The sequence below is a fragment of the Anas acuta genome, chromosome 24, assembly GCF_963932015.1.
Source record: "Anas acuta chromosome 24, bAnaAcu1.1, whole genome shotgun sequence".
NCBI classification, from domain to species: Eukaryota; Metazoa; Chordata; class Aves; order Anseriformes; family Anatidae; genus Anas; species Anas acuta.
Window position 1 is genome coordinate 6,193,715 of NC_089002.1, and position 25,448 is coordinate 6,219,162.

Genomic DNA, 25,448 nt, shown 5'->3' on the forward strand with positions numbered 1-25,448 from the left:
GCTGCCAGCCCATGCCATGGGTATAGGATCGCATCCAGTGGGGCTTTTCTGCCTCTGATGAGCACCCCAGGGGATACACAAGCTGCAAGGCTGATCACACACACACACCACAGAACAGGAGCTGAAATGATCCTGTCCACAGGAATGTCACTGAGCACTGAGCACGAGGCGGCAGCGGCTCCGTGTGGTGCATCTCATCTGGAGGAGATGCTTCCAGCAATGGCTTTTCTTTTTCCCCTCCTCTTTTTTGTGTGTGACTTACTGCTTTGCAGTAGGTATTCCGTAATGGAGGCTGTTCCCACTCTTGTTCGTGTTTGAACTTGCAGAGCCTGGAATGCTCACCTTGTTTTGGCAAGCCTCTGGGACAGCCTGGAGGAGCAAAGGCTGGCTGAAGGTGGTTTGGATAGCTCATTTGAGAAGCTTGTGTTTAAGGTAGCATTTTCCAGGCCTACCTTTGTTTACATGGGTGAATCGCAGCAGCCCGTGCTTTGCAGTAACCTGGGCTGGAGTTTCAATATTTTGGAGCAGCCTGGAGCTCAGCACTGCTGGCTCTTGCATGGTCAGTCTGCGGCGTTGGTGGGCTTCCCAAGAGGTGTCACCATGCGGTGCCTCTGTTCTGCTGCTGCTGGGCCTGATTTACCTGGGGGAGGAAAGTTTGGAGGGAACTGGTTGGAAGATGAAGTGAATGGCTCAGCCACTGCCTGCATGCAGATGGGACAGCTCGGATGGGTCGGAGGGCGGCTGGTCCTCCCCAGCGTCAGCAGTGAAGTTTCTGAAGGAATGAGCATCAAACCGACCTGTTTGGCTTAGTGCTCATTGGTTTGACTTTACACCAGACCAAAGAAGCACCCAGCTGCAGGCATTCATTCAACCAAGGCTCACAGGATTGCTGTGTCCATCACCCGCAGCCTTGCCCGCCGTGTGGTGCACAGGGAGGTACCTGAGCTGGCTGTGCATTTCCTCTCTCTTTCACTGAAAATCACTCCAGTGTTTCTTTCCGCTTCCCCTGCTCAGCCAGCCAAGACAGGAGGAGGCATCTTACAGGAGGAGGCATCTTCGCAGCAGGCGCAGGAATGCGGCGTTACCGCATTGCTGAGCGGTGGCTCAGGGCCGGCACGCCCAGCCCTGCTCCCTGCTCACCAAGGCCGCGGGCACACCTAGGCAGAGGCGGATGCGGAACCAACGCTTCACATTTTGTAGCCTTAGGGACAGGATTTTTTTTCAGCTTTCTCTGAGCTCCTGAGCCTCAGTGCCCGTGCTGCTCGGTGAGGACGGGGAGGTAGGTAGCACCCATGGCACAGGCACAGGTGCGCGGACCCGGAGTCGTCCGGCGCGATCAGCTGAGCCCCCGGCAGCAGGGCAGGATGTGATGTTGGGGTTGAGTCAGTAAAGTAAATAGCAAAGACTCAGTGCGAGTTGTTTTTTTTCTGAGTATTGGCTTAGACCATAAAAACAGTTTGATAGAATGAGAGTCTGGGGGGAGGTCTGCATGGTTTGGGGGATTTGGCAAGGTAAATGCAGAGCTCTCCACCTCTGGCTCCAGCTGTAGCGCAGCGTGTGAGCGGTGCCTGGGAGCACTGGGGGTTCAGCGAGCTGCTGGGCTCTGCTCCCCAGTGCACACATGGAACAGCTGCCAGTTTAAACAGATGTTAGAATAGAAACTGGGGAAAAAAAAAAAAAAAGAGAGAGAGAGAAATGAAAAAAAACGGGGCAAGAAAAAGCCTCTCGTGCTACCTCGTACTTGTTGCTGGCATAGTAAAAAAATAAACTTATGAGATTTTTTCAAATAATTCTGATGTAAAGCAGCAGTGACCACTGAGGTGTAAAGCATAAGAGAGGTCTGAGTGAGGTCTGAAGCAGGGAGACCGGCTGCTGTCATCAGCTGGGCATGAAGCTATGGGTCTGGCTTTTCCATGGGCTCCCAAGGTGGTATTGAAACCATCCTCGTTTGATAAATACAGAGTGCCTGTGGAAATCCTGGCACTTTTCTAGGTACCCAAATGAAAATTGTTTATTAGAAAATTTGACTTCTTTGACTTTTATCATAGCTGGTTAGTTTATGGTATTACATTCTGTAGATAACGTAAGCTGAGCTTGAGAATTGGTCTGTGCCTTGAGGAACTCTGCTGCCGGAGGCAGGAGAGGGTCTGTGAGCCCTGTACAGCCCCGTCTCTGTGCTCAAGGTCGGCTGCAGCCTGAAGCCTGCTATGTGAATACACAATGCAGTTGTAACTCACACAGACATCCCCGATCAGGCTTTACATTGCTGGGCTTGGGCACTGATAGTGGCGCTGCCCTGTCGCTGAGGGGCTGAGCCCACTGCACAAACCCACAAAACCTGCCCGAGAGGGTGGGCGCCTCGCAGCCCTGGCACTGGTGTGAGGGGGTTTTGGGCAGCTTGGTGGTGTCCTGGCAGTGCCCACCCGAGCCCCAGGCACACCTCAGACATGTCCTGTGGCTACAGGGATGTGTCCCGAGGTGCTTGCTGCTGGATACCTGTGCAGCCGCTTGTTCACGCTGCCGTCACCCCCATCCCAAGTGACAGCTGTCTGCGGCGGTGCGCCCTGTCTGGGAGCTGTCCGGAGCTCCCCGGGAACTGGGTGGGGATGCCTGCAGACGCCTGAATCACGCCTTTATCGTTACTACACCCACAGGCACCTCTCTCCCAGGTGAGGCAGCCATCTGTTAAAAACCGAGGGAGGACGGAGGCAGCGCTCAGAGGCTGCTGCGATTGCGGATCAGCCGCAGGTAGAGCTGGGGAGAGCCCTCGCTGGCAGCCAGGTATGTGGGGACACCAGTGGGACTGGGGACCTCGTGGGGACTGGGAACGGGGCTCCTGGTGGCAGGGGAAACTTCTCGATGCAGGAGCGTGTTGGTGGCTGCTCCCACATGCTGTCCCGCAGGGCTCTCTACAGAAACCCTGCGGCACGCGCTTCACTGCAGCATTTCTGCAAGACCAAGGCTCCTGGCCATCGGGCGCTTTGATCTGGAAGCACAACAAGGGTGGGGCTGGAGGACAAAGCACGGGGCAGGGCGATGGCCGGGCTCATCACTGTATCGTCCCTGCTGGTGCTGGCACCGCTCCCTGCCTGCTGCGGTGGCCGTGCTGGGTCTGCGGCTCCTTGAGGTCCCCGGGAGCCGGGCGGGCAGAAATCGGCTCTGCTGAGGGTGAGGGGCTGTGCTCGTTCACCTCTGCAATACCATGAAGATCCAAAGATAGTGTCTGGGTGAGAGGGCTGTCTTTGCACAGCTGGGGAGGATCCTGGGTGTGCTTCCTGAGTCCGAAGAGAAGCCGGGATCCTTTGTGTGGGTTTGTTTTGCTGCACGGTCTGAGGGGCTGATCTTCCTCTGTTATTCCTGATTATCACCCATGCTGCTGTGTTGTCCACCAATTAAAATTACCTCACCATAGAAAAATAAGGAATGTGAAGGACCCAGGCAGATCTTTAAGCTGTCATTTTCTACTTGTTTTTGCTTATGCTGCATATTCCTCCTTAGGTGTGTCCTTGTCCTTGCCAGTATGGAGTCTCGCTGCCAGCTTTGGCCATGGGCATTATTTGTCCTGCTGGGTAAGGCTTGCCGTGCAGTGTTTCTAGAAAGATGAGGGAAAGCTGACTAAATGCTTACTGCCTATTGGAAATGACCTTTCTCTTTTAATTGGGGTTGTACATGAGTAATGCAGTGAGTTACATTGCCTAGAGCCTCCATGTGTACCATGATTTAAGCGAGGTGGGTTTATATACAGCTAAATTTCTTGCAAAGGGAATTGGAAAATTAAGTTTATTGATGAGAAGTGAATAATAGGAAGTATATGAGGCTAATAAATGCTGCTAGAGTAAGCGTTGTATTGGTAGCAATATTGTGGCAGCAACTGGGAGATTGGTGTTCAGTAACAGTGCTGGTCCTTTGGCAAAAGGCTTCTGTCTGACCCAAGCACCCTGCTCTAGGGGTCTGGAGGTAAATGGGGAAAACCAGCCCGGGCTGTTCAGCACAATGGGCAGGGAACTGAGCATCCCTGAAACCCAAACACTGGAGATTTTGGGTAGGCACCACGTCAAGGAAGAGTTTCAGAAGTAACAGCTAACAGAAGGTGTTCTAAGTGCTTTGTACTATTTAAAACAAAGGCAATTTGGGGTAAAATACCCTCATCCTTTCTGGCATGTGCATTTGTGGCTTTGCCCCACGCACGACCTGGTAGCTGACCTGCTGTGGGAAGTGGCAGGGTTGCTGGCTGATCCCTGTGTGCCACCCTGCCGCAGCCCCAAGTCCTCTCCTGCTGTTCCAGCCTCCCTGCGGCTGCTGGGCGCGCAGCACGACTGCTCCCGAGGTGCCTGCTACCCCCCCAGGGGGGACCTCCTGCTGGGACGAGTCCAGCACCTCCGAGCCTCCTCCACCTGCGGCCTCACCAAGCCCGAGACGTACTGCACGCCCCACGGAGAGGTACGTGCTCCTCTCTCCTCTGCACTCCTGAGCCCCCTGTGGGGATGGTAATGCTTCTATCCATCCGTCCTGCCCTTTACAGTGATGTCTTTAATCTACTTCAGGTATTATTCCCCTCCCAGTCTTGTTGGGTCACTGCACAGTCTGTCGTGTCCCCTCCAGCCCCGGTGTCCTCCTCTGCCCCCTTGTTAGAGCAGAGGAGCTGAGCACGGCTCATGGGCAGGGGCTGTGAAGGGGCCAAAATGGAAGCTTCTGCATCCAAAAAATCCCAAGCCTTCTGATCCCCAGCCTCTTCAGCTATAAACTGAACTCATATTTCAGTTGTCAAAGTGGGAGCATTCCAGGTCTTTCACTGGAAAAGCTGCTGAGCTGAGCAGCTGTTTCCAATTCCTCGGCTGTGTGGGGGTAGGAAGTCGTGCTCAGGGGATAGCATTGCAGCCAGCTGCAGATTCCCAGGCTCCAAAGCCACCATCAAACTCAGAGATTATGGATAATTCTGTAGCATTTTAAGCTCTGTGCTCTGCCAAGGGTGATGTCTGTGACGTGAACACTTCCTAAAGCCTTTCTGTGCTGGTCTGGAAATGCAGCTGCAGCGGGGGGAGCTCGGGAAGGAGCGGGTTCAGCGCAGGGCAGGCAAGAGGGGATTTGGGACAGTGCGTGGAAGAGGTGCTCAAGAGGAAAGGAAATGGCAAACCTCCACGTGGCTCTCTACAGTGAAATCCAGCTCAAGTGAGTCAGCTTTCTTCTGCTTTCGTTCCCCCTAAACCTGAAGGCCCAGGTGTGGCAGCGAGCTGGCGGTGGTCTCGCTGGGCTGCAGACCTCCCGCTGTGTGCGGCTGGGAGCTGCTGCTTGGTGTGAAGCTGGGGCAGCTCCCTGGCTGACGAACATGAGCATCACATCCCCTGGCTCCTCTCCTGGTGCAGTGCTGGCCTTTGTCAGGCCTGGGATCTGCAGCCAGGCATCGCCTCCGCTCAGGCTCCCAGTGGCTTCCCAGGAGCAGGGCTGGTTGCTCGCCTGCTGGGCAGAGCACAGAACCCCTGCTGCTCCTCAAAGCTGGGGAAAAAGGCAAGGAATTATTTCTGGTCTGAGTTAATTTATTTTTTCTTCATGGTTTATGTTAATTTTGGAGCAGAATTGTGTGTGTAATAACTACCAGGGTTAAAAGGATTTTGGAACAATTAACAGTGGTATGTTAATTTGGATTCACCACTTCTAGCTTTAGGGCCTTTGGGCAGCCAGTGCCCTCACATATGTGACCCGTTCCTTTACTGGAATCAGAGCCCCTCACTTTTGTTCTGCTTTGCAGCTGTAATGCCTACTGCAAGTTATGGATACTTCAACTCCTATCTTAGCAGAAGGTGAAATCCTCATGCATTAAACATTTACAAATTTAAGCAAAAATTAATCCCCTGAACTCACTTTTTCCTTTTCCCATCCCATGGAAAAGTGGGACAGTTTATTTGTCGACTCTTCTGCCTTTTTTTTTTTTTTTTGGTTACACATCTCGCTCGTGATTTGGTGCCAAATAGGTACAAATCTGGAGTCAGTTTTGCAATCTCAGCAGAGGGCATGGGATGAGGGGTTGCTCTGGCTGCCGATGCCCCCGTGCCAGCTGGCGGCTGCGAGCTGTCTGGCCCCGCCGCCAGCCCCACGGCCCCCCGGGGGCTCTTTTGCAATGCTGCTGGGCTGCTCGCTGCGGGCACCAATCTCGGCCCCTGCTCAGTTGTCTGCTCCAGCATTCTGGCTCCAGATCCCTCTAACCTTTATACTTTGCACCGCCGATTGCTCCATGCCTTGGCTGCGAAAGCCAGGAGAGCCTCGGAATGGCCATTTATAGCACAGGGACTGCGGCGATGATTAGAAAAGTGATGGGGGGTGGAAACCAGGCAGACCAATGGAAACCACTCAGTGCTCAGGAAATGGCTGTTGGAGTCAGCGGGGAAGCGAGGGGAAGATGGAAAATGAAAGGGAAAAATAGGTGGCCCTAGATTTGGAGTCCTAAAGGCACTGATGGATGTGGCAAGACTCCCGAGCGAGGTGTGATTCAAGGCCCCGTTAACTTATCTCTGTATTTAAATGCTAAGCATAGTGCTTTGGTAGCAATATGGGCAGTGACACCACCAGCTGTAGCTGAGGGAAGGTGTGGTGTGATTTTCACGCGGATTATCAGGTTCCTGGCCCGGCTGCCCCTTCTGTGGACAGCGCGAAGGCTTCGTGCTGCATTCAGCTCTGCAACACTACTGCCTTGGCTGGTTCTTGCTGCATGAGATCAATGCTTCTCAAGAGATGTTTCTGTCCTCTGGGCTCCTGCAATGTTTTCAGCTTGAGGACTTATTCAGAACTAGAAAATAGCTACAGACTATTCTGGATATTTTCTTAATTTGGAGGTATCCGAAGCACTCTCCACATCACTGTGAAAACTTTTGTCAAAGAGGCAAGATAAGGAAAAAATGGGTTTTCTTCTGTTTGTTCCACTTCCTAGAGCAAAGCAGTTTGCGTCCATGTGGCAATTACATGGGTCCTCACACCTCGACCCTGGGAAACTTGTGATATGAAAATGTTGTTTGTGTAAGGTCAATGACTGAAGTTTTCTGCCTTTTCTCACCTGCTTTTCATGGGCGTGTGGAGGATGTGAGCAATGAAGGGTGAGAATCACCCTCCTCATGCTGTGATGTGGGGCCAGCTGGGTGAGGATGCGAGGTGGCAGGCACCCGAGGAGCCTAATCCGTGCACAACTCAGTGCAGGAGTGCAAGACCACCGGGCAGTGGCAGAGGGCTTCTCCTGGTGCCCGTGGCAGGGCTGGTCGGTAGCATCTCTCCCCATTGTGTTTAAGCACCCCTGTGCCCCCCAGCTCGTTTGCTTTTTAGACCCCAGTTGTGAATCAAACCCAAGTCTTTTGCAGAGAAAAAAAGCATCCTCAGAACTGGGAAATGACTGTGGTCGGATGGGACCGCAGGGGATCCCCCTGCTCAGCGCAGGGCTCCTGGTGTAGGCTGTTGCTTCATAATGTCAAGGTTCACGCCGAATAATTTGTATTCCTGACCCATCAGAGGTAGCAGAGCAGCCATGGGTTGCTGCCCTGTGCTTATCACATCCTGCTCTGGCATCCAGACACACCTCGTTCTTGGCTGCAGGGATGTGTCTCTACCTGCAGTGAATTCAGAAGAAAAAAAAAAAGGCAATTTCCCACTTCTTTCCCCCTCCTCCTCCATTCTCTGTATCTTTTTTTGCTACACAAGTGCAAATTGCCACATATGCTCTGAGACATCACGTCATCCCCTCGCAGACAAGCTGCAGAGGCAGCCGGGCCCCAGCAGCGTGCGGAGAGCTGGGCCCAGCTCGTGCAGGATGGATTTGCAGACTGTCATCCTGGCAGGTTTTAAATAAAGCTTTTCTGAGGGGAGATGATGCGAGAACAGACTGGGTGAGGAAAACAGGCACCCACATGCTTGCTTTTAAGCAAGAGGAATGAACTTCGTTTCCTTAAGCCTCAGGCATGGGATGCTGGTCCTGCTCCTGCGATCACCTCTGAATTTGGGGGGTGCCAGTAAAACCAGACGGGGAGACAGAGTTCTGTTCATGTTTTGAGCGCAACCTCAGGGCGCACGGTCTCACTTCTGACCAGCCAAGCAAGGAGGTGGTGTGGGATGTTGTGGCTAACACATCCACCTGTGCTTCGAGCTGAAGCATGGTCCAGCTTTGCAGCTCCAAATTGCTCGCTGAGAAGTTCAACCACGATGACGTCCATGGGTAACCTCTACAGCATCTTCCCGTGGGAAGCATATGGAGCTCTTACTGCTCCGCTGGCCCGGTGCGGAAATGTTGTGCAGCTGGTGCTAGCGGGGAAGTCAAACGGGCTGGAAAAGGGAATTGCATAACTCAGCTTTAACAGGTGTCCTTGTTCCTAACATAACGTCTTGCTGCCAACCCTGTTTTCAAATAATGCTCTGCCTCTCTGTATGCACACATATACATACGAATTCCTACCACCTTCCATGCTGTCCCCAAATAAACCTGGCACAGTAATTACCGTCCCGGGCAGTACTAAGCGTGCAAGACCCCACGAGGTCCCCTGTGGGAGGCAGTGTGCCAGGAGCCCGACTGACACACTGCCTCCGACTGACACAGGCTGGGACAAGAACAGGGCCTCCAAGGTCTCCACAGCGATTAAAGGTTTCCATTTCATGACTGGAGAGAGGCAGCTTCCCATATTTGCTGATGGGATTTATTTTGGGTTACGTGCTTCTGCCAGCAGGTTATGTTTCAAGGGCTCTCTGCTCGTATTGAAATGGCAGCTGCAGCTCTGTGAAATACTTTGGGCAGAGTCCATCAGCTTCAAATGGTTTGAGGTTTTCTGCCCCAAAAAAAGGGGAGGGGAGGCGCGGGAGGTGAGTTGGTGGCTGGTTCACAGGGTCGGAGCAGGAGAGCAGCAAAACCCTGAAGCAGAGCCGCGGGGGAGCCTTCACAGCTGGTGGTCACCTGCAGAGACGTGGGCTCGTTCCTCTCGTGGAGCACGTCGTGCACATGCTTTGCATCCCGGCTTGCAGTTTGGGCTGCTTTTCCATGTAATGTACAGACATCCCCAGCAGCTGGCTGTTCCTTTGCATAATTATTTTTCCCCACCATTTCTTTCTAAACCACAAACCTGTTTATTCTCAACGTGCTAGCTTTTTCTCTCAAATGTCCTTCTCCTGATAGGAGGGCAGCTAGCAGTTTCCAAGCAGACCTACATTTTCTTTTGCTTTCCTATATCCCTTATCCCTTTCCAGCCCTGGGTCTGACAGCTACTGGAGCTCACACCCCTTCTTCGTGCCGCTAGCACTCGGTTTGTGGTCTTTGCTGTTTGGCAGGGAGAGGAGGAGAGACGGAGAGACGGGGCCAGGGGCTTGGTGGCCAAGCTTGGGCTGTGCCCTCTGAATTTCCCTTCCCGTCACGTCCTCCCACGGCCCTGGTCTATTCCTGGCAAGCCCGGCTCAGATCAATCTACTGAGGCTGCTGCTCTGCTGCTGAAAATGAGGGGGAGAACTGGGGAAAGATGGGCTCCTGGAAACTCTCCCCTCAACCCGGAGCTGGAATGTCATTTTTGGTAATTCCCTCTGTCCCAAGGAACTTTGAGACACATAGTCACAGGCAGTAATAGTGAATTCTTGTGTTGTGCAATAGAGGAATTTCATAATATGCTCAGAGTACATGAAATGAGTTTTGTTTCCAGTGTTAATTTTAGACTCAGTAAAAATCGGGGCAGGGGGAGGGGGGCAACAGCACTCTTTTCACACTCAGGTCTGTGGCTGTGGGAGGAATTTTTTTTTTTAATTTTTTTTTCTCCTCCTTGGCAGGGAATGGAGCCAAATTCCCTGGGCCCTGGTGCTGTGGGGCTGGCAGCAGTCACAGCGTGTGCAGGGGTCTGGGATGTGCTGGGAGGGCCCTGCAGATAAAGCAGGGAAACCATAAATTGGCCAAGGTTTGCTGCCAGCTCTGCTTCGTGGTGGCTAGGATGTGTTTGTGTCTGTGGCCCTATGAATGGTCTTCATAAGTATGCATGAGTAACTCCTACTGAATTATTGAGCTGACATTGACCTTTCCCCTTGCAGGAAGCCTTCCTCCCCCCTGCTCTAATCACAGTCAGAACCGTTGTGAAGTTTAATCATTATTGGCAATTGTTGGCTAGATTATTTCTGGGGATAATTGCCGTAGCTTTCCTGACACTCTGCTGCTAGCAGTCATTATCTGCAATGAATTCTTCTGACTGGATCAGATAACGTTTCTGATTTTATTGGCAGAGCCAGGAGGAGTTGGTAAAGCCAGGGAAATTGCATGATTATATAGTCTGAAGCCTCTCTGTTTGCTTACTCTGCAATATTGTTATAAATATTGTAGTTAGCCAACTCCTGTTCTGGGATATTTATAGACAGAGAACATAAAGAGTGGAAAATATTATGGAAACAGATTGGTTTACGCTGAGCATCTTCTCCCTGCCCAGTGCAGTGCCGAGAGGCTCCTGGGCCTGGGCAGGGAGCTCAGCTCGGGGGGTGCTGGAAGCTGACCCCTGGGCAGTTGTCCCATTAATTTGTCTTTAAGTTAAAAAAAAAAAAAGAAAAAAAAAAAGTGTTGATGGTTTTGAGTCCCTTTTCGTAGAAATAAGACTCGACTGACTTAGATGATCCTAACTCAGGAGTAAGGAAATAATTATAGCTATGAATTGACCTTTCCGTGGTTTAAAAGGGAAAACAAAAACCTTCGTCCCACCGCACCCTCTGGGCCACTGCCTCCTGCTGCCTCTCCCAGGCACAGATTTCTCCCAAACCCAGCGTGTGTAGGATCATCAGCTGGAACCTGCTCCTTTGTTTAAGTAGCAGATGGGGCGATTTTAGCACGGAGAGGGGTACAAGGCACTGCTTGCCGCCTGCTGCGTGGCTCTGCCGCTGAAAGCCAATCCCATCACTGGGGTCCCAGATCCACCTGTGCCTCCGGTGCCATCTCACGGCCACCAGCCCTCGCAGTGTGGTGTCGCGTTGCCGTCCCAGTGACAGCTGCTGTGCCCGGTGCCAGGGGCTCCCCTCCTTTCCCATCAAACCCAGTTCCTCCGGGACGACCTTTCCGCGCCGTCCCGGCTGATCCTGACACTGCGGGCAAATGCAGCGCTTGATCTTCTCCAATTTCTCAGCCTTTGGGATGCGTCAGGGTGAAATGCGTGCCCCACCCCAGAATTTGGGTTGCTGCTTCACAGCTCTGGTGGCCAATGACTTCAGCTTCCAGCCTAAATGATTCACATCATTCTGGCTTTTGGGACAACGCTGCCCTATGCCGCTCACCGCCCTCCTTGATGCGCAGCCCTGGGACCCTTTCCAGGAGGCAGCATCTGCTCTCTGTCCTCATGGTGCCCGGCTGGAGGTGCTGAGTGCCCTTCTTGTGCTCTCCTCTGCCTGATGGCCACGTAGCTCGGTGCCGGGTGCTGCAGCCGAGGCCATCCCCTGCGGGTCTGCCGCAGGCTCGGTCATCACCCACGGCTGCACCGGCCCCCGGCACCTTCTTCTCCCCACCTCAGCTTCACCTGCAGGGTTCCCCCATGTCGTGGTGCCCTCACCCAGCCAATCTCCCTTCTCCATGCCCATCTCTCCCCTTGGCCAGGTTCTGGACCTTTCCCGCTCTGTCCCGTCTCTTGCTCAATCTCCTTTCTGCCCCTTTCCGCGTGTTTCTGAGCCCACTCATGTGCTGCGGGCACCCGGCAGCCGTTCGGAAGCACCGGCACGGCGCGTTGCTTGGTTGGGGATTTGTTTGCTCCCCGGGGACCCTGTTTTCTCCAGACCCCGTGTTCCCTGGGCCACATCTGTTTGCTCCTTGAATGCCTTGCTCAAGTGAAGGGCTGAACTTTGAGCCACTCGACTTCCACCCGCTGACTTTTCACCCGCCGAGCTGTTTGCTGCCGCTTTGCTCGGAGGGGAGAGTGCAGAGGGGCCGAGCCCCGTGCAGGGTTTTGGATACGAGAGAAAGGCTTTTCTGTTAGCCCAAACAAACAGCCCGCTCAGCCCTGTGCAAAAGGCAAGCTGGTGCTGAAAAGCTGCAAAGAGCTTTTTATCGAGAGCTGTCATTGCGGAAAAGAGGTGGGGGGCGGTGGTTGAAAAAGACTTTTTTTGGTGTTTTGCCAAAAATATGTTTTAGTCAAAACAATTTTGGTTTTGGTTTTTAATCCTTAAATTCACGAGTTGCTTATTTATTTATTTATTTATTTTATTTTATGGGGAGTGAGGGCAACCGCTCAGGTCCCGAGCATCGTTCCCCATGCCTCCAACAGCTCAGCTCCATCGATGCCGCGCGCTCCTCGGTTCAGTCCCCGCTGCACTGGGCCCTTGCCCAGTGTCTGTGGGGCCTTTGTTGGGTCCGTGCCCGGCCGGGCTCCCACCCACCCTTTCTCCTTGCAGTGGAACATGAGGTGCTGCAGGTGTGACTCCCGGCTGCCGCACTCCCACAACGGGCACCGCGTCGCAAACGTGCTGTCCTCCGCCGGGCGCTCGCGCTGGTGGCAGTCCCAGAGCGGTGAGTCCCGGCCCCCGGCAGCGGCCAGGGCAGGCGTTGAGTTCAGTGGGATGGGGGAAAGAGAGAAAAAAGGCGGCTCGGGCAGCAAAATGGTTTGTTTTTCCAAAGTTCGTAGCCTGCATCTCTGAAGCTGCCTTTCTGTGTCCGCAGGCATAGAGCGCGTCTATTTGCAGCTGGATCTGGATGAGAAGTTCCAGCTCGATGGCATCGTGCTTGACTTCAGGGTCTGTATGCAGCGTGGGGATGTCCTGGGTGACGGTGGATGGGCACTGCTGGCTCTCAGTGACATGTGGGGGTCTCAGTGCATGGCTCCCCCCAGGCTCCCGATAGGAAGCAGGCCAGCGATAGTGCCCCATTCTCCCTTTCCCCCATTCCCCTGGTGTTTGGGAGGAGCAGAGCAGGGTGCAGGGCCCCCATCCTGCTGAAAAATCCTGCCCCGTGTGGAAGCCAGCTGGGGGCATGGCCTTACACGTGTGCCTCTCTCCCTAATGCTGCAGTCGCCGCTGCCCACCGCGATGCTGATCGAGCGCTCCACTGACTTCGGCAAGACCTGGGAGGTGTACCAGTACCTGGCCTCCGACTGCGCCACTGCCTTCCCCCATGTCCCCCGGGGCTCCCCCGAGAGCTGGGGGGATGCTCGGTGCCAGGTGCTACAGGCCCAGCACAGGTACCCTGCGCACGGGGGCAAGGTGAGATTTTGGAGAGGCTTGGGGGGGCTGGGGAAGGGACCCAGCAGGTGCCTGTGCCCTGCAGCGTGACCCTGGGTCTGGGGAGGGTGGCCAGCGTGATGTCCTGGAAGCTTGTGGTGGCCCAGAAACCCGCAGGTATTGCACCTGGAGAGGGATGGAGTTGGTGTGCATCCAGCACTGCTGGGGGGGAGCTCCTCTGAGAGGAAAGCCCTGCTCTGTGGGCTGTGTTGGTTCCTGCAAAACCCTCCGGGGCCTTTTCCTTGCCTTAAGTGACGGCTCTGCAGAGGAGGCAGGCCTGGAGCACACACAGCCTCACTGCCCAGGGCAGGAACCCTGCTTGTCCTGGGCTTTAACTTTTCTCTCTCTTTTTTTTTTCTTTTTTTCTCTTTCCCCCTTCTCAGGTGAAATTCAGTGTCCAAGATCTGGCATCGACCATTACTACCTCGTACAGCCAGGCTGTCAGCAGTAAGCCACCAGCCTCCTTTATGTCTGGGAGGGGAGGGAGGGGGCAGCTCCTGGCTATTCTGAGGTGCCATGGGGCGTTCGGCCCTGCCAGGGAGCAGCCAGGCCCCGAGCTGTTGCGTGTCCCAAGGCCGCCCTGGCACCTCTGATGTGTCGAGGAGCAGCTTTGGGGCTTTGCTGATGATTCAGCCGCTGCTCTTTGTGCCAACGCCGGCATCCCCATCTCTTCAAGCCCTCCACGCGCATCACGAGGCATTTCTGTAGAGGTACCTTGGTGCCTGCCGCCCCCTCACATCGCGTCTCTGTCCCCAACAGGGCTGGGGCAATTCACCAACCTCAGAATCAACTTCACCCAGCTCCCGCACGTCCTGCGCCAGGGCTACCACTCGCCCAGCACCTTCTACGCCGTGACAGAAATGCAGGTGCTGGGAAGCTGCTTCTGCAATGGCCACGCTGACCGCTGCGCCCCGTCGGGAGACCCCCACACCATGGTGAGCCTGGGAATGGTGCCGTGGTGTCAGACCCTCCCCAAGCCTGGGGGAAACACCAGGCTCCGTCACCCCCCCCAACAGGGGTGCTCCCCAGCAGGCTGTTTGTAACGGTGCCCAGTTTGCCTGCAGAAATGGGGTGGTGGCCATGACACAGCAGCCTTTGTTACCCCAGCACAAACCCACGTCTTGTATGGGGTGGAGGTAGAGGGGTTTCAGTTAAGGAGCTCAGTGGCTGTGGGAGTTCATGCTCTGGGGGTAACTGCTGCACCCACATTGAGTCTCCTGGCCTGGCAGGGCACATGCAGAAGGCTTCAGCAGGCTCCTGCACCTCCAGCAGGGCTCTCCAGCACAGGTTGTGGGATTATCTCATCCCCAGCCTCTGCTTGTCCTCTTCTGGAAGGTGTTTGTCCGTGGGCAGGTGGTGGGATGGGAATTGCACTGTCTCAGAGGATGAGCAGCAGCGCATCCCGGGTGCCGTGGTGGGGCTGCCCGGGTGCTGGAGCCCCGTCTCCATCTGGGGAGCTGGGCAGGATCAGGCCAGGGGTGGCACTGCTGGAAGGGCAGCGGGGGAATGAAGCTCAGACCCGAGCAGATGCTGCCGGCGAGGTGGGGTAAAGCCTGGTCTCTGCAGCAGGTCCACGGACGCTGCGAGTGCCAGCACAACACCGCCGGCCCCCACTGCGAGCGCTGCGCTGCCCTCTACAACGCCCGCCCGTGGGCCCCCGCGGAGGACAACGACCCCCACGAGTGCCAGCGTACGGTGACAGCCTTTCCCCTTTCCTCCCCCTGAGCACAAAGCATCTCTGCAGAACGCCTTCCTGGAGTGTTGGCACTGGCTTTGCTTCGCTGGGGTTGTGGCCAGGCGATGCCAAGGGTGCAGTCATGCTCTCCCACTCTGCCCAGTGGGCTCCAGCTCCATACTGGGGCGCTTACTGGGTGCCAGTGCACCGTGCAGGGGACTCGGGCACCCTCTAGTGACAGCGTGCCCTCCGGCTGCTGGAGGGTCTCGCACACTTCCAGCACCAGGTGAGCTGTTTTGGCGTTGTTTCAGGGTGCAACTGCAACGGCCACTCAACCTCGTGCCACTTCGACCCGGAGGTTTTCCGCAGCAGTGGCGGGGTGAGCGGGGGCGTCTGTGACAACTGCCAGCACAACACGGCGGGGAACAACTGCGAGCGCTGCCAGACGAACTATTTCCGCAACCAGCGGCAAGATCTCACCCATCCTGAAGCCTGTCTGCGTGAGTGCCTGGCTAACCCCTCGTCATGCCCTCCCTGAGCCCCCCCCGATCCCCAGGCTCCTCTGCCATGCCACTTCTCTCATGTTTCCAGCCTGCGAGTGCGACCCTGATGGCACAGTGCCGGGCTCCATCTGCGACCCGCTCTCGGGGCGCTGCGTCTGCAAGGAGAACGTGCAGGGCGAGCGCTGCCACCTCTGCAAGCCAGGCTTCGCCCAGCTGGCCCATGCCAACCCCATGGGCTGCCGCAGTGAGTACACCCCGAGGCAGCCCCTGCTTCCCACCCGCCTCCTCCCTCAGCATCCTCAGCGGCTCTGAAAGGGCCGTGCTTCCCAGCCAGCTCTGGTTTGGGGTTTCCGAGACAAAGCCCTATTTGCAAAAGCTTATAAAGCTCCTGGCTCGGGCTGCAGCCTGTCTCAGGTACACATTTGGCCACAAGCAGAGGGAAAGCAGAGCTCAAGGCTCGTGGGGGGCTGTGTCCCCTTCCCGAGCACCTCCCTGGGTGTGGGAAGCTGCGGGGATGCTGCAGGCGATGCCATGTGGGCGAGCCGGGCAGTGCGCAGCAGAGGGCAGCCACGGCTCAGCTCCAACACGCCGAGCTGCGCTGGGGACACGGAGGATGCTCAGGCTGCTGAGTCTGTCTGCGAGGCTCGGGCAGGCACCACGGTGCTGGAGCAGGGCTGTGTCCTTTGTGCTGTGCTGCGAAGGGAGGGGAAGGAGAGCACGTATTGGGCAGCAGCTTCCCAGCTTTGTTGGAAGCCAGGCTGCTGCTCAGCACCTGATTTTGATCCAAGGAAACCCTCCTCGTTTCAGGATGCTCCTGCAACGTGCTGGGAACGCGGCAGGACATGCCCTGTGACGACGAGACGGGGCAGTGCTCCTGCCTGCCCAACGTGGTGGGCACCGAATGCGACCAGTGCGCGGCCGGGCACTGGGACATGGCGAGCGGCCGGGGCTGCCGGCCCTGCGACTGCCACCCCAGTGGCTCCCTCAGCACCCACTGCAACCAGGTACCACTGCCACCATGCCCCGAGCACCCTTGGGTGGTCACCAGTGGGCTCTGCACTGATTTTCCTTTGGCAAAAAAATCAGCACTATTTACTATTGATCGCTCAGAGCATCAAAAGCGCCTGTCCTGTGGCTCCGTCTGCCCCGTCTCACCTTTGGGAGCCTCCACAGAGGGGCACTGTGATTCCTAACACGTTCTGCTCTTGTTTTCCTCTTCCCGTTTCCTAGAAGCCTATGACAGGGTGCTCAGGAAAGTGAATGGAGGTGGTAATTATGAAGGCAAGATTAAGCCATTTTAAAAGGCCTGATATTTATTTAGTAAGGAAATCCTAATAAGAGATCTTCGCACAGGCAAGGCAAGTTAATTATCCTCATTTGTCAATGCAAAGCATGTGTGTCACTTCAGTCTTAATAGACAGCTGAGAAAATTAAAGCTAAATGTAAAAAAGCATTGACAAAACCTAAGAGCCAAAGATAGGCCCAAACAGTGCAGGGAGGAGACCTGAGCCCACAAACTGTTTGCTTGTGGGCGATTCCTTTGTTTTGGGAACAAAACCATTGCTCGGCTTTGCAGTGCCTGTGAGCAGAGGCTTTCTGCAGATCTGGCCCCACGGCTCTGTTCTTTGCTGAGCCTGCGGCCACATCCGAGGGCAGGGGCTGAGGAGAGGAGTGACAGCAGGTGACAAAAACACTTCCTTCCATCTCGCCCCCTCTGTACCGGGGAGCAGTGCTCGCTGCTTTGCCCCCGCAGAGGAGCTGTGTGGGGAACAAGCTGCTGCTTTTGCTTCAGGTGCTGCTTTTCTTCTGCTCTGCTTCATCCCTCCCCCTGGGCACCTCTCCCTGGCTGGAAACTCCAGGCTAGGCGGCCAGGGAGCCGAACACTTTCTCTCCCAGGAAAGCGCTCAGGGCTGGGTCTCCCTGACGGCTTTCTCCTTCCCCAGTTCACAGGACAGTGCTCGTGCAGAGAAGGCTTCGCGGGGCGGACGTGTTCTGCTGCGCAGCAGGAGCAGGCCTGCCCTGACAGGCACTATGGAAACGCCAGGGTAGGGTGCACAGGTAGGGAGCATCGGTTTTGGTTTGGCCTGGTGCTTCTTAGTGCTGTGAAATCACGGCTGTTCTGGAAGAGCAGCACCCAGCCCATGTCCTGACAGCAGCATTTCCCACACTATTTTACAAGAGCAGCCCCCCCAGCTCATCCCTGTTGCCCTCCGCGTGTCCCCTCCTGGCAGCCGGGGCAGGACCCTCAGTCAGGGGCTGGGCGAGCAGCAGGGTTAGGGGCTGCTCCGTCCCCTCTGCCCCACCACCTCCATCCCAGGCACTGCAGGGTGGGATGGACGGCATCGCATTGGTGTCCAGTTAGCAGGACCTGACTTATTTCCATTTTCCCCTTTCTATTGCCTTCACCAGAGTGCAACTGCGACTTCCAGGGCACGGAGGGCGTGGGATGTGACAAATCCACGGGCCGCTGCCTCTGCCGCCCCGGTGTCACCGGCCCCCGCTGCGACCAGTGCCAGCGCGACCACTGCAGCACCTACCCCAGCTGCGAGCCCTGCCACCCCTGCTTCCACGCCTATGACGGTGACATCCAGCGCCTGCGCCTGCGCCTGCACCAGTCTGTCCTGAGCAACTCCAGCGTGCTGCTACCCGGGAGCACTGGGGGCTCCCGCCTGGGCCCCCGCCTCGCGCAGGCGGAGGGCACAGCGCAGCAGGCACAGGGCATCCTCGGCCGCTCCTCCAGCACCGAGCAGGGCCTGGCCCAGGTGGGCAGCGCGCTCGCTGCCATCAGGTGAGGGATGAGGGACATGCTGGGGGGTCCCTCCTGCGGCTGGGAGGAGGTGCTGGCTTCTCTGTCCTTGCACCAAACTGCTGGGCAGCTTCAGCTGGCGGCAGCGTGCCCGGTGCCTGTGAGCACCCAGCATGGGGAGCTGTAGCCCTGTGCCCCTCTCTGCTGGGGCTGGCAAGCGGCTGCTCACCGTGTGCTCGCAGCATCCCTGCACGAGAGGGCCCTGGTCTGTGCCTGAGGGTGGTTTTCTCTCTACTCAGATTCACGTTTTCTGCTTTTTCTTTCCCAGAGAGCAAATGCAAGGCATCAACCCCAACTTTCAGTTGCTGGATGTGACTGCCTCTCTATCGAGCGAGCTCAAAGCCCTCAACAGCAGCCTGGTTATTATTAACAACCAGTACCAGAGCAAGAAGACCCAGTTTGAAACCAGCCGCAGCACAGATCTGTCAGGTACAGCGCTGCGGCTCTAAAATCTCTTAATTAGCAGCTGTTAATTTACCTCGCCGTGACTGCATGCCTGGTGGTTTCCCACCAGCCAGGTGGAGGAGATGAAGTTTTCAACCCTCTGTCAACCCAGGCACAGCAAACAGATCCTCCCTCTCTCTCTCCTTCCCTCCCTCCCACACGGGAGATGCTTTCAGCCCAGCCTCTCGCCACTGACCGATGATTTCGGGTTATTTGCTGTGGTAGCTGGGGCCGGGAGCTTGGCATGCAGTGTCCCCAAGTCCTGCTGGGGCCATGTCCCTCCCGGCCAGCTCAGCTCCATGTGCCGCAGCACTGCCACTGCCACAGCCCGGTCGGGGACAGCAGAGGGGGTGTCACGGAGCCGGGGGGCGGCTGCAGCAGTGAGGGCTGTGCACAGATGGAAGGGATGGAGAGGTGGGGAGGGGAGCCAGGCAGCGAGCTGTCAGGCGCTTAGAAGAGCTAATTAAGCCCTGTGATGCCGCTGGTGGTAGGTGGCCATTAAATCCCTGCAGCAGCTAATTCTCTCCGAGTGCCTTGTTGTCTGCTGCCTCCCCCGTGCTGAGCTGCAGAGTGTGGCTGCTGTCCGCGGGGGTTTGCAGCCTGAACAGGCACAGAGGTCTGCGCCCTAACCACGGGATGGGGGCTGCCTGGGAGCAGTGGAAAGGGTTCACGGGGCCCCCTGTCCTGCCCCTACCAAGCCCTTCTGCGCTGCACAGAGCAAAGCCCAGCCTCAGCCTGGGCATGGCTTTGGCTTTAGTTTTGTTTCAGTCCTTCAGCCCCGAACCAGAAGTCAGTCCTTCAGGACAGCTCTGCAGCTCAGTGTGAAGGAATGGCTGAAAGGCATTTGGAAATAAAGGGAGCTTTTTGTTTGTGCCTTAGTGACTAATCACTCAGTGTCCCCTCCTCTCCGTGCACACATCCACTCGCGGGGTGTAGTCAACGCCTTCCTTTAGGTAGCTCTGCTGCATTTATGAGTCACGGAGGCATCCGTGTCATGTAGTGCTCTCATTCCTGCAGGAGCTTTCCAGACGATCAGGTCTGCTTACCAGACATCTGCCAATGCCAGCGGCCTCATCGCCGGCGCTGCCACGCTGCTGGCCCGCTCCAGGGAGAACCGCAGGAACGTCGCAGCGCTGGAGGGGGCGGCTGGCGCGCAAAGCACCAAGCTGCTGGCCCTCAGGGCCGAGGTGGCCTCGTCCCCCAACCTCACCCCTGCAGCGAACAAGGTGAAAGCACAACGTGGGTTTCTGGCTGGTCACTGAGTGAGCCTTGTTGTGCTCGGGAGGCTGAAGCCTCACGCTGTGGTCAACCCACTCAGCGTGGCAGAGTGACGTCTTTGCTCAGAGGGACGCAGCCCAGCGGCATCCTGGCAGACTGCTGCTTTGGGACGTCAGGGGAGAATTGTCTGAGCATCCCCTGCCAAAGGAGAACAGATACCCAGTGTTCCCCTGCCCCCCCTTCCAGGCACGCGCCTTTTTCCTCCAAAGACTCTCACGTGTCAGTTCTCGTATCTCAAAGACCCACTTAATTTCTGGATAAGGTTTCTTTTCTTTCTCCTTCACTGCTTTGTTATTGCCATGGAGATCCATTTCAGTGCCTCCTAATGCACGGTTGCTGTGGAGACCACCAGCCTCCCCTCTCTGCTTTTCAGGGCACCAAAACATTCCCAAGCCATCAGCCTTGGTTCTGGTTCTTGCGCTGGCTCTGGGCTTGCACGTGCCCCTGCTGCAGTGCCCCCTCCAGTGGGTGAAACATTTAGAAGATGCCAGGCAATGAAGGCCATTGGTGTCAGGTCTTCTTATCCCGTTCTCTCCCTAAAATCAAATTGCAGCAGTTGGATGGGGTTCCCATGCCACGAGGGGAAGAGTAGCTGTCCTGAGATGTTTGCTCTTCATCCCCATGGCACACCGGTTTGTCTCCGCGAGGTCTCACCCAGCTGGCTGGGTGCCCTCAACACCTTGCTGCTCTCGTCCCTCTCCAGATCTGCGGTGGATTCCGCGTGGAGAAGTGCACTCCTGCCCAGTGCCAGGGGCTGCTCTGCCCGCGAGACAACGGCACAGCCTGCGGGGCCGGCCTCTCCTGCCGCGGTGCCTTCCCGCGGTCCGTCGGGGCCCTCGGCACGGCCACCAAGGCCTCCAGGGAGCTGGGCAGCCTGAGCGCGCGGCTGCGGGACACGGCGCAGCTGGTGAGTGCGTGTTCGTGCTGTTGCACATTTTTTCTACAGCCTTGGAGGGCTTGCAAAGATGAAATGAGTTTTTAAAGTCATTCAAAATCCATTTCAAATGTGTTTTATGAAGCTAAACAGTACTGCCCCTCTTTGAGAGTTTCCTTTGCAAATCCAGCCCTCGATCTTTAACATTTGCAATCCTTTAAAGCAGTGGCACACTAAAAATGGGAAATGGTGGAACTGCAAAGTGTCCTGTCCAATTCACTCAGGGCCTGGGTAGAGCTGCTGGGATTCCAGGTCAAGTAGAAGCGACTCCATCAGGATTTTGTTGCTTGCAGATTAAAACAACGGAGACATCTGCTAATCAGATTCAGAGCAATGTCCGGCGGCTGGTGGAGCAGATGAGCGTAACAAGAACCCAGATTGAGGGAGATGTGCGGCGCATCCAGCAGTTCATCCAGCAAGTGCGAAACTTCTTGTCAGGTAGCACTGCCAAGCTCACCCTGTGCCTGTGCAGGTTGGCTTGAACATGGAAAATTTAATTCTTACAGTGATGTTATGTATGAGAACAGGGTACGAGGGAGTCAGCTGAACAGCTCACCCCAGTTAGGCTCTCAGCTGTCCAATTTATCCAGATTGCTTTAGTGCCTTGCTCTGCCACTGTGCCTCTCGCTGTCCCCAGGGCCTGGGGACAAACCTGTGCCCGTGGCTGGTGCTCTCCAAGGGTTTGTAGTCAGCACTGACCACGGTGCAGAGAAGTTTACCAGCAACCCTCACTGACCGCAGGGAGATAAATGGACAGATCTCTGGAGCAGACTGTTAATCACACGAGAATTCCTCATTGTCCTATAAACCAGTGGGATGACTTATTTTTCACAGACAGATTGTAATAACATAATAGGCCTCATGAGCATTAGCTGAATAAGAAATTCAGGTCATTTGGTGCTGCCTGGTGTTAATGATGAGTGAAGATATTTCTGAGCTAATTACTGGGTTAATGTCCCTTGGGCTTTGCCTGCTTCTGATTCCTCAAATTTATTAACTTTTATTTGTGCAATAAAACAGGCTTGTGTTGAAACACAACCTCATGTACTCAGCGAGGTCTACCTGACTCTGCTCTGGGCTTAGCCATATTTTAATCCTTGCCAAATTAAAGGCAGTGTTTCGGTACTTTCCTGGAAGTTTTGCTGGTATGAATGAGAAGTTCACATCGAATATAAAACAGTTCTTATTTCATTCTGTGCAGTAGGGAAGCTTCTCAGTAGTGAGACAATTTTTTGTCTCACTGTTTTTGTGTTTATTTTATTTGTCCTTTAAATACAACAGAGTCCTGGAAATCTGTAACAGTAATCAATGGGAGATTTAGTTCAGTCTGAAGTTAAGACCCTGAGCAAATCTCCAGGGCCAGGTAACAACACATAAGAGCCTCAGGAAGTCTGAAGCATCAAAAGTGCCAGAGAATGCTGACCAGCGTGTTGAGGGCAAGCCATGCTGAGTGGTAACACGGAGTCAGGCTGGGAAAAGATGTCAGAAATGTTATTCAGAATAACAGAAAGAATCACAGAGCATCAACAGGCTGCTTAAAACCCCTGAAGATACGGCACAAAACTGGAATAGGCAGCAGGAATGAATCCCGTCCTTATGCACCAAAACACAGAGGAAAGGAATGAAAAAGGGAAGAGCTGGGTAAAGGGTTGTTTCTGCTGCTCTGCTCAGCAGCTTGCCCTGTGATGGAAGCTGAGTGGGGGGGACTGAATTTGGGGTGGACCCTGACAGCTGTCTGAAAGGAAGAGGCTGTGCATGTGAGAGCATCTGCAGCTGGGCATCTGCCTCCACCCTGCCTTGTGTTTGCACTCCTACCCTCACCTCTCCTGCTTCTGACATTGTCCATCTGTTTGCCTGCTCTGCAGACAAAGACACGGACCCTGCTACAATCCAGGAAATCAGTGAGTTTGTTCTCTCACTGCGTCTCCCCACGGATGCTGCTGCAGTCCTGAGAAAAATGACCGAGATCCAAAATTTGGCTAGTAAACTGCAGTGCCCAGAGAGCATCCTGGCCCAGACAGCCGAGGACATTGCGAAGGCCAAGCGGCTTCAGCAGGAGGCAGAACAAGCCAGGTTGGTTTGGTTGAAGGGCTTTTGGCAGCTTTGGCAGCTTTGAAGGGCTTTTTTTGGTCACTCAGCTGGAGTGAATGTGGTGATTCTCAGGATGAAATCTAACTTGGCTGGAGCGGGACTGACTTACTTTTAGCCCAGAATCTTCTATGTATGTAGAGTGGCTAAGAGTGACTTTGCCATCTCTACATACACTTCTCTGCTACCCCAATACAAATAAGAGTCTGGCTGCCGACAGAACTTGTTATGGATACTAAAACAAGCAGGTCTTTACCAAAAGTAACAGACTTTTCTCTGTTCCTTGAGCCCTTAGGACAGGAGATGACAGGCTTGCTCTGCTATTACTTGATATTGGTGACCTACATCCTAGTTGCACAAGAGAGCATGAGGGGATTAAATGGGCTATTTGTTTTCTGGGTGAAAGTTGGAAGGATTATCCCATGGCCCCTTAAAAAGCAATTACAGAGTGCCCTTGCAAATTTGGAGCATCTGCTCTGTCACGTGTTGACTTGCAGCAATATCCCAGCGAGAAGGTTAGCGGGATAAGTACGTAAACTCCTTGATAGCGTCTGACACCTGCTTAGCCTGCTGGAAGCGATGAGACAAGGCAGTCTGCCTTTCTGTGGGAAGCTCTGTCACCTGGTCGGAACAGCCCCACTGCAAGCAGAAAAGTGTTCACTGAAACTGGTTCAGTAGCTGTTGCTTCCCTTTTAATACTTTGTCTTGCACCACTTGCAAAATAGGTGTTTCTAGATCATTTAAAAGAAGGCTTTTCTCTCTCCTCAGTTCATTTTCTCTGCTGGGAGATGTGAAATGGAAGTCACACTTCTCTTGAACAGAAACCTGCTCTGTGGTAGATTTGTATGGTGTGTGTGGACTGCAGCCTTCTCTGTTACAGTCCTGTCTTGCTTCTCCAGCTTTTTTAGCCTCTGCCTCCTTGACCTCCAGTCCGTGCAATTATCCATGCCCACTCTCTGCTTTCTGTGTTTCCCCAGGAACCGGGCAAATGCCGTGGAGGGCAATGTGGAAGAGGTGGTTGAGTATCTGAGACAAGCAAACACGGTGCTGCTGGAGGCACAGGGGGCTATCAGGGGCTCCAGTTCCTTGCTCCAGTTCATCCAAGAGCGCGTTGAGGAGGTGAGTAGGGGCTGGTGACATCTTAATGGCGCTGGGCCCTGCTCGCTGCTGCTCCGAAACTCGCCAGCTTGGTAGAGGCCTGGACCGTCTAACTGGAGAAAGGGGGCTTTTTGTGTGAAACCCCATCCTCCTGCATGTCTCATTTGCCTGCTTCCCTGAGTTCCAGACATGGTCCCTGATGGATAACCCAGGGACAAGTCTGGGACGTGTTCACCAGGCCGCGTAGCTGCTCCCTGCGTGGTGCAAGACGTGTTGCAGATGGATCTTGGCTGTGCTTTCCTTCTTGACATGTGGCTCTCTGCTTTCAGATTGAGGCCGTTCTTGGCCCAGCCGAGAGGAACGCGCAGGCCGTGGCGGAGGAGCTGGCGGCGCTGAGGGAAGGGCTGCGGCAGCTGCAGCAGGCGGCGGGGCAGAACCGCCTGCGGGCCAGTGACGCGCAGCAGGTGGCGGCGGCAGCGGGCGAGAAGGCCGGCAGGGCACAGCAGGTACCACAGCCACGGCCATGCTCCCATCATCACACACACACACAGAACCATCTAGGTTGGAGGAGACCTCCAAGATCACTTAGCCCAACCTCTGACCTACTAAACCATGTCACTAAGCTCTACATCATGGCACAGCCGAGCCAGCTGTGTCCTGGTACGGGTCTGGATGGGGCGAGGAGGCCACAGTCCAGGCACTGCCCTGTTGCCTCATTCACCTGGTGCAGGATCCAACTACTCAAGTTTTCCAGGACCTTTTTACATTTTCTGCCTTTTGCTGAAGACTTATTAGCTTGATGTGAGCCCGCAGTGTGTGCTTGCAGCCCAGAAGGCCAACTGAGTCCTGGGCTGCACCAACAGAGGGGTGGGCAGCAGGGGAGGGAGGGGATTGTACCCCTCTGCACTGCCCTTGGGAGGCTTCACCTGGAGTCCTGCACCCAGGGCTGGGCCCGAGCCATTCCCTGATTCTGCTCTCTGCCCCACCTGAGGTAGAGGAGCTCATACAGCTGCTGGTCAGCTTCGATGTGAGTGCATTGCAAACTGTCGTGCATCTGCTTAGTAATGTAACCACAGAGCTCGAGCACAGTATCTGTTTAATATTTAAAATGAGGTCTATCTTTTTAAAGTCAAATTAACATCGGAAAATCCCATTTATTTGCTTATTATTATTATTATTTATTATTTATTTGCTTTTCCACAGTCTTTGCAACAGGTGAAACAAATGTATGCCGAGCTGAAGAGTAGAATGGAGCAGAGCCCAGCACTAGGAGGGCAAGGCAGCAGGGTGCAGAGCATAGGCCAGGAGGCAAAAGATCTCTTTGAGGAAACTTCAGCAATGATGCTTAGGATGGCAGGTAAGCCTGTGAGCTCAGTGTAATGGTCTCATGCACCAGGGGAGGGCTTTTGAGTGCTAGAGGAAAGTCACGTTGTTTTTTTT

General features: G+C 55.0%; 1 protein-coding gene across 7 annotated transcripts in view; it reads left to right on the forward strand.

Moving 5' to 3' along the window:
- LAMB3 (laminin subunit beta 3) overlaps positions 1-25,448 on the forward strand; it is a 39,542-nt gene that overhangs the window by 12,332 nt on the left and 1,762 nt on the right. For 2 of the 7 annotated variants that reach the window (XM_068659682.1, XM_068659681.1), the window contains exons 2-23: positions 2,655-2,781; positions 3,499-3,569; positions 4,286-4,440; positions 12,361-12,475; positions 12,626-12,699; positions 12,973-13,164; positions 13,566-13,629; positions 13,942-14,117; positions 14,749-14,872; positions 15,169-15,357; positions 15,449-15,604; positions 16,168-16,364; positions 17,304-17,418; positions 17,770-18,148; positions 18,435-18,595; positions 19,628-19,836; positions 20,592-20,795; positions 21,116-21,260; positions 22,688-22,895; positions 23,888-24,029; positions 24,338-24,514; positions 25,212-25,365. In XM_068659682.1, coding sequence (XP_068515783.1) covers positions 3,521-3,569; positions 4,286-4,440; positions 12,361-12,475; positions 12,626-12,699; positions 12,973-13,164; positions 13,566-13,629; positions 13,942-14,117; positions 14,749-14,872; positions 15,169-15,357; positions 15,449-15,604; positions 16,168-16,364; positions 17,304-17,418; positions 17,770-18,148; positions 18,435-18,595; positions 19,628-19,836; positions 20,592-20,795; positions 21,116-21,260; positions 22,688-22,895; positions 23,888-24,029; positions 24,338-24,514; positions 25,212-25,365 — 3,385 coding nt within the window. In that variant the 5' untranslated portion in view covers positions 2,655-2,781; positions 3,499-3,520. Of the gene's footprint in view, positions 1-264; positions 1,280-2,654; positions 2,782-2,857; positions 3,228-3,498; positions 3,570-4,285; positions 4,441-4,853; positions 5,170-12,360; positions 12,476-12,625; positions 12,700-12,972; positions 13,165-13,565; positions 13,630-13,941; positions 14,118-14,748; positions 14,873-15,168; positions 15,358-15,448; positions 15,605-16,167; positions 16,365-17,303; positions 17,419-17,769; positions 18,149-18,434; positions 18,596-19,627; positions 19,837-20,591; positions 20,796-21,115; positions 21,261-22,687; positions 22,896-23,887; positions 24,030-24,337; positions 24,515-25,211; positions 25,366-25,448 lie in introns of those variants that run through there. The other 5 variants (XM_068659685.1, XM_068659680.1, XM_068659683.1 and 2 more) reach the window with 5 other exon arrangements.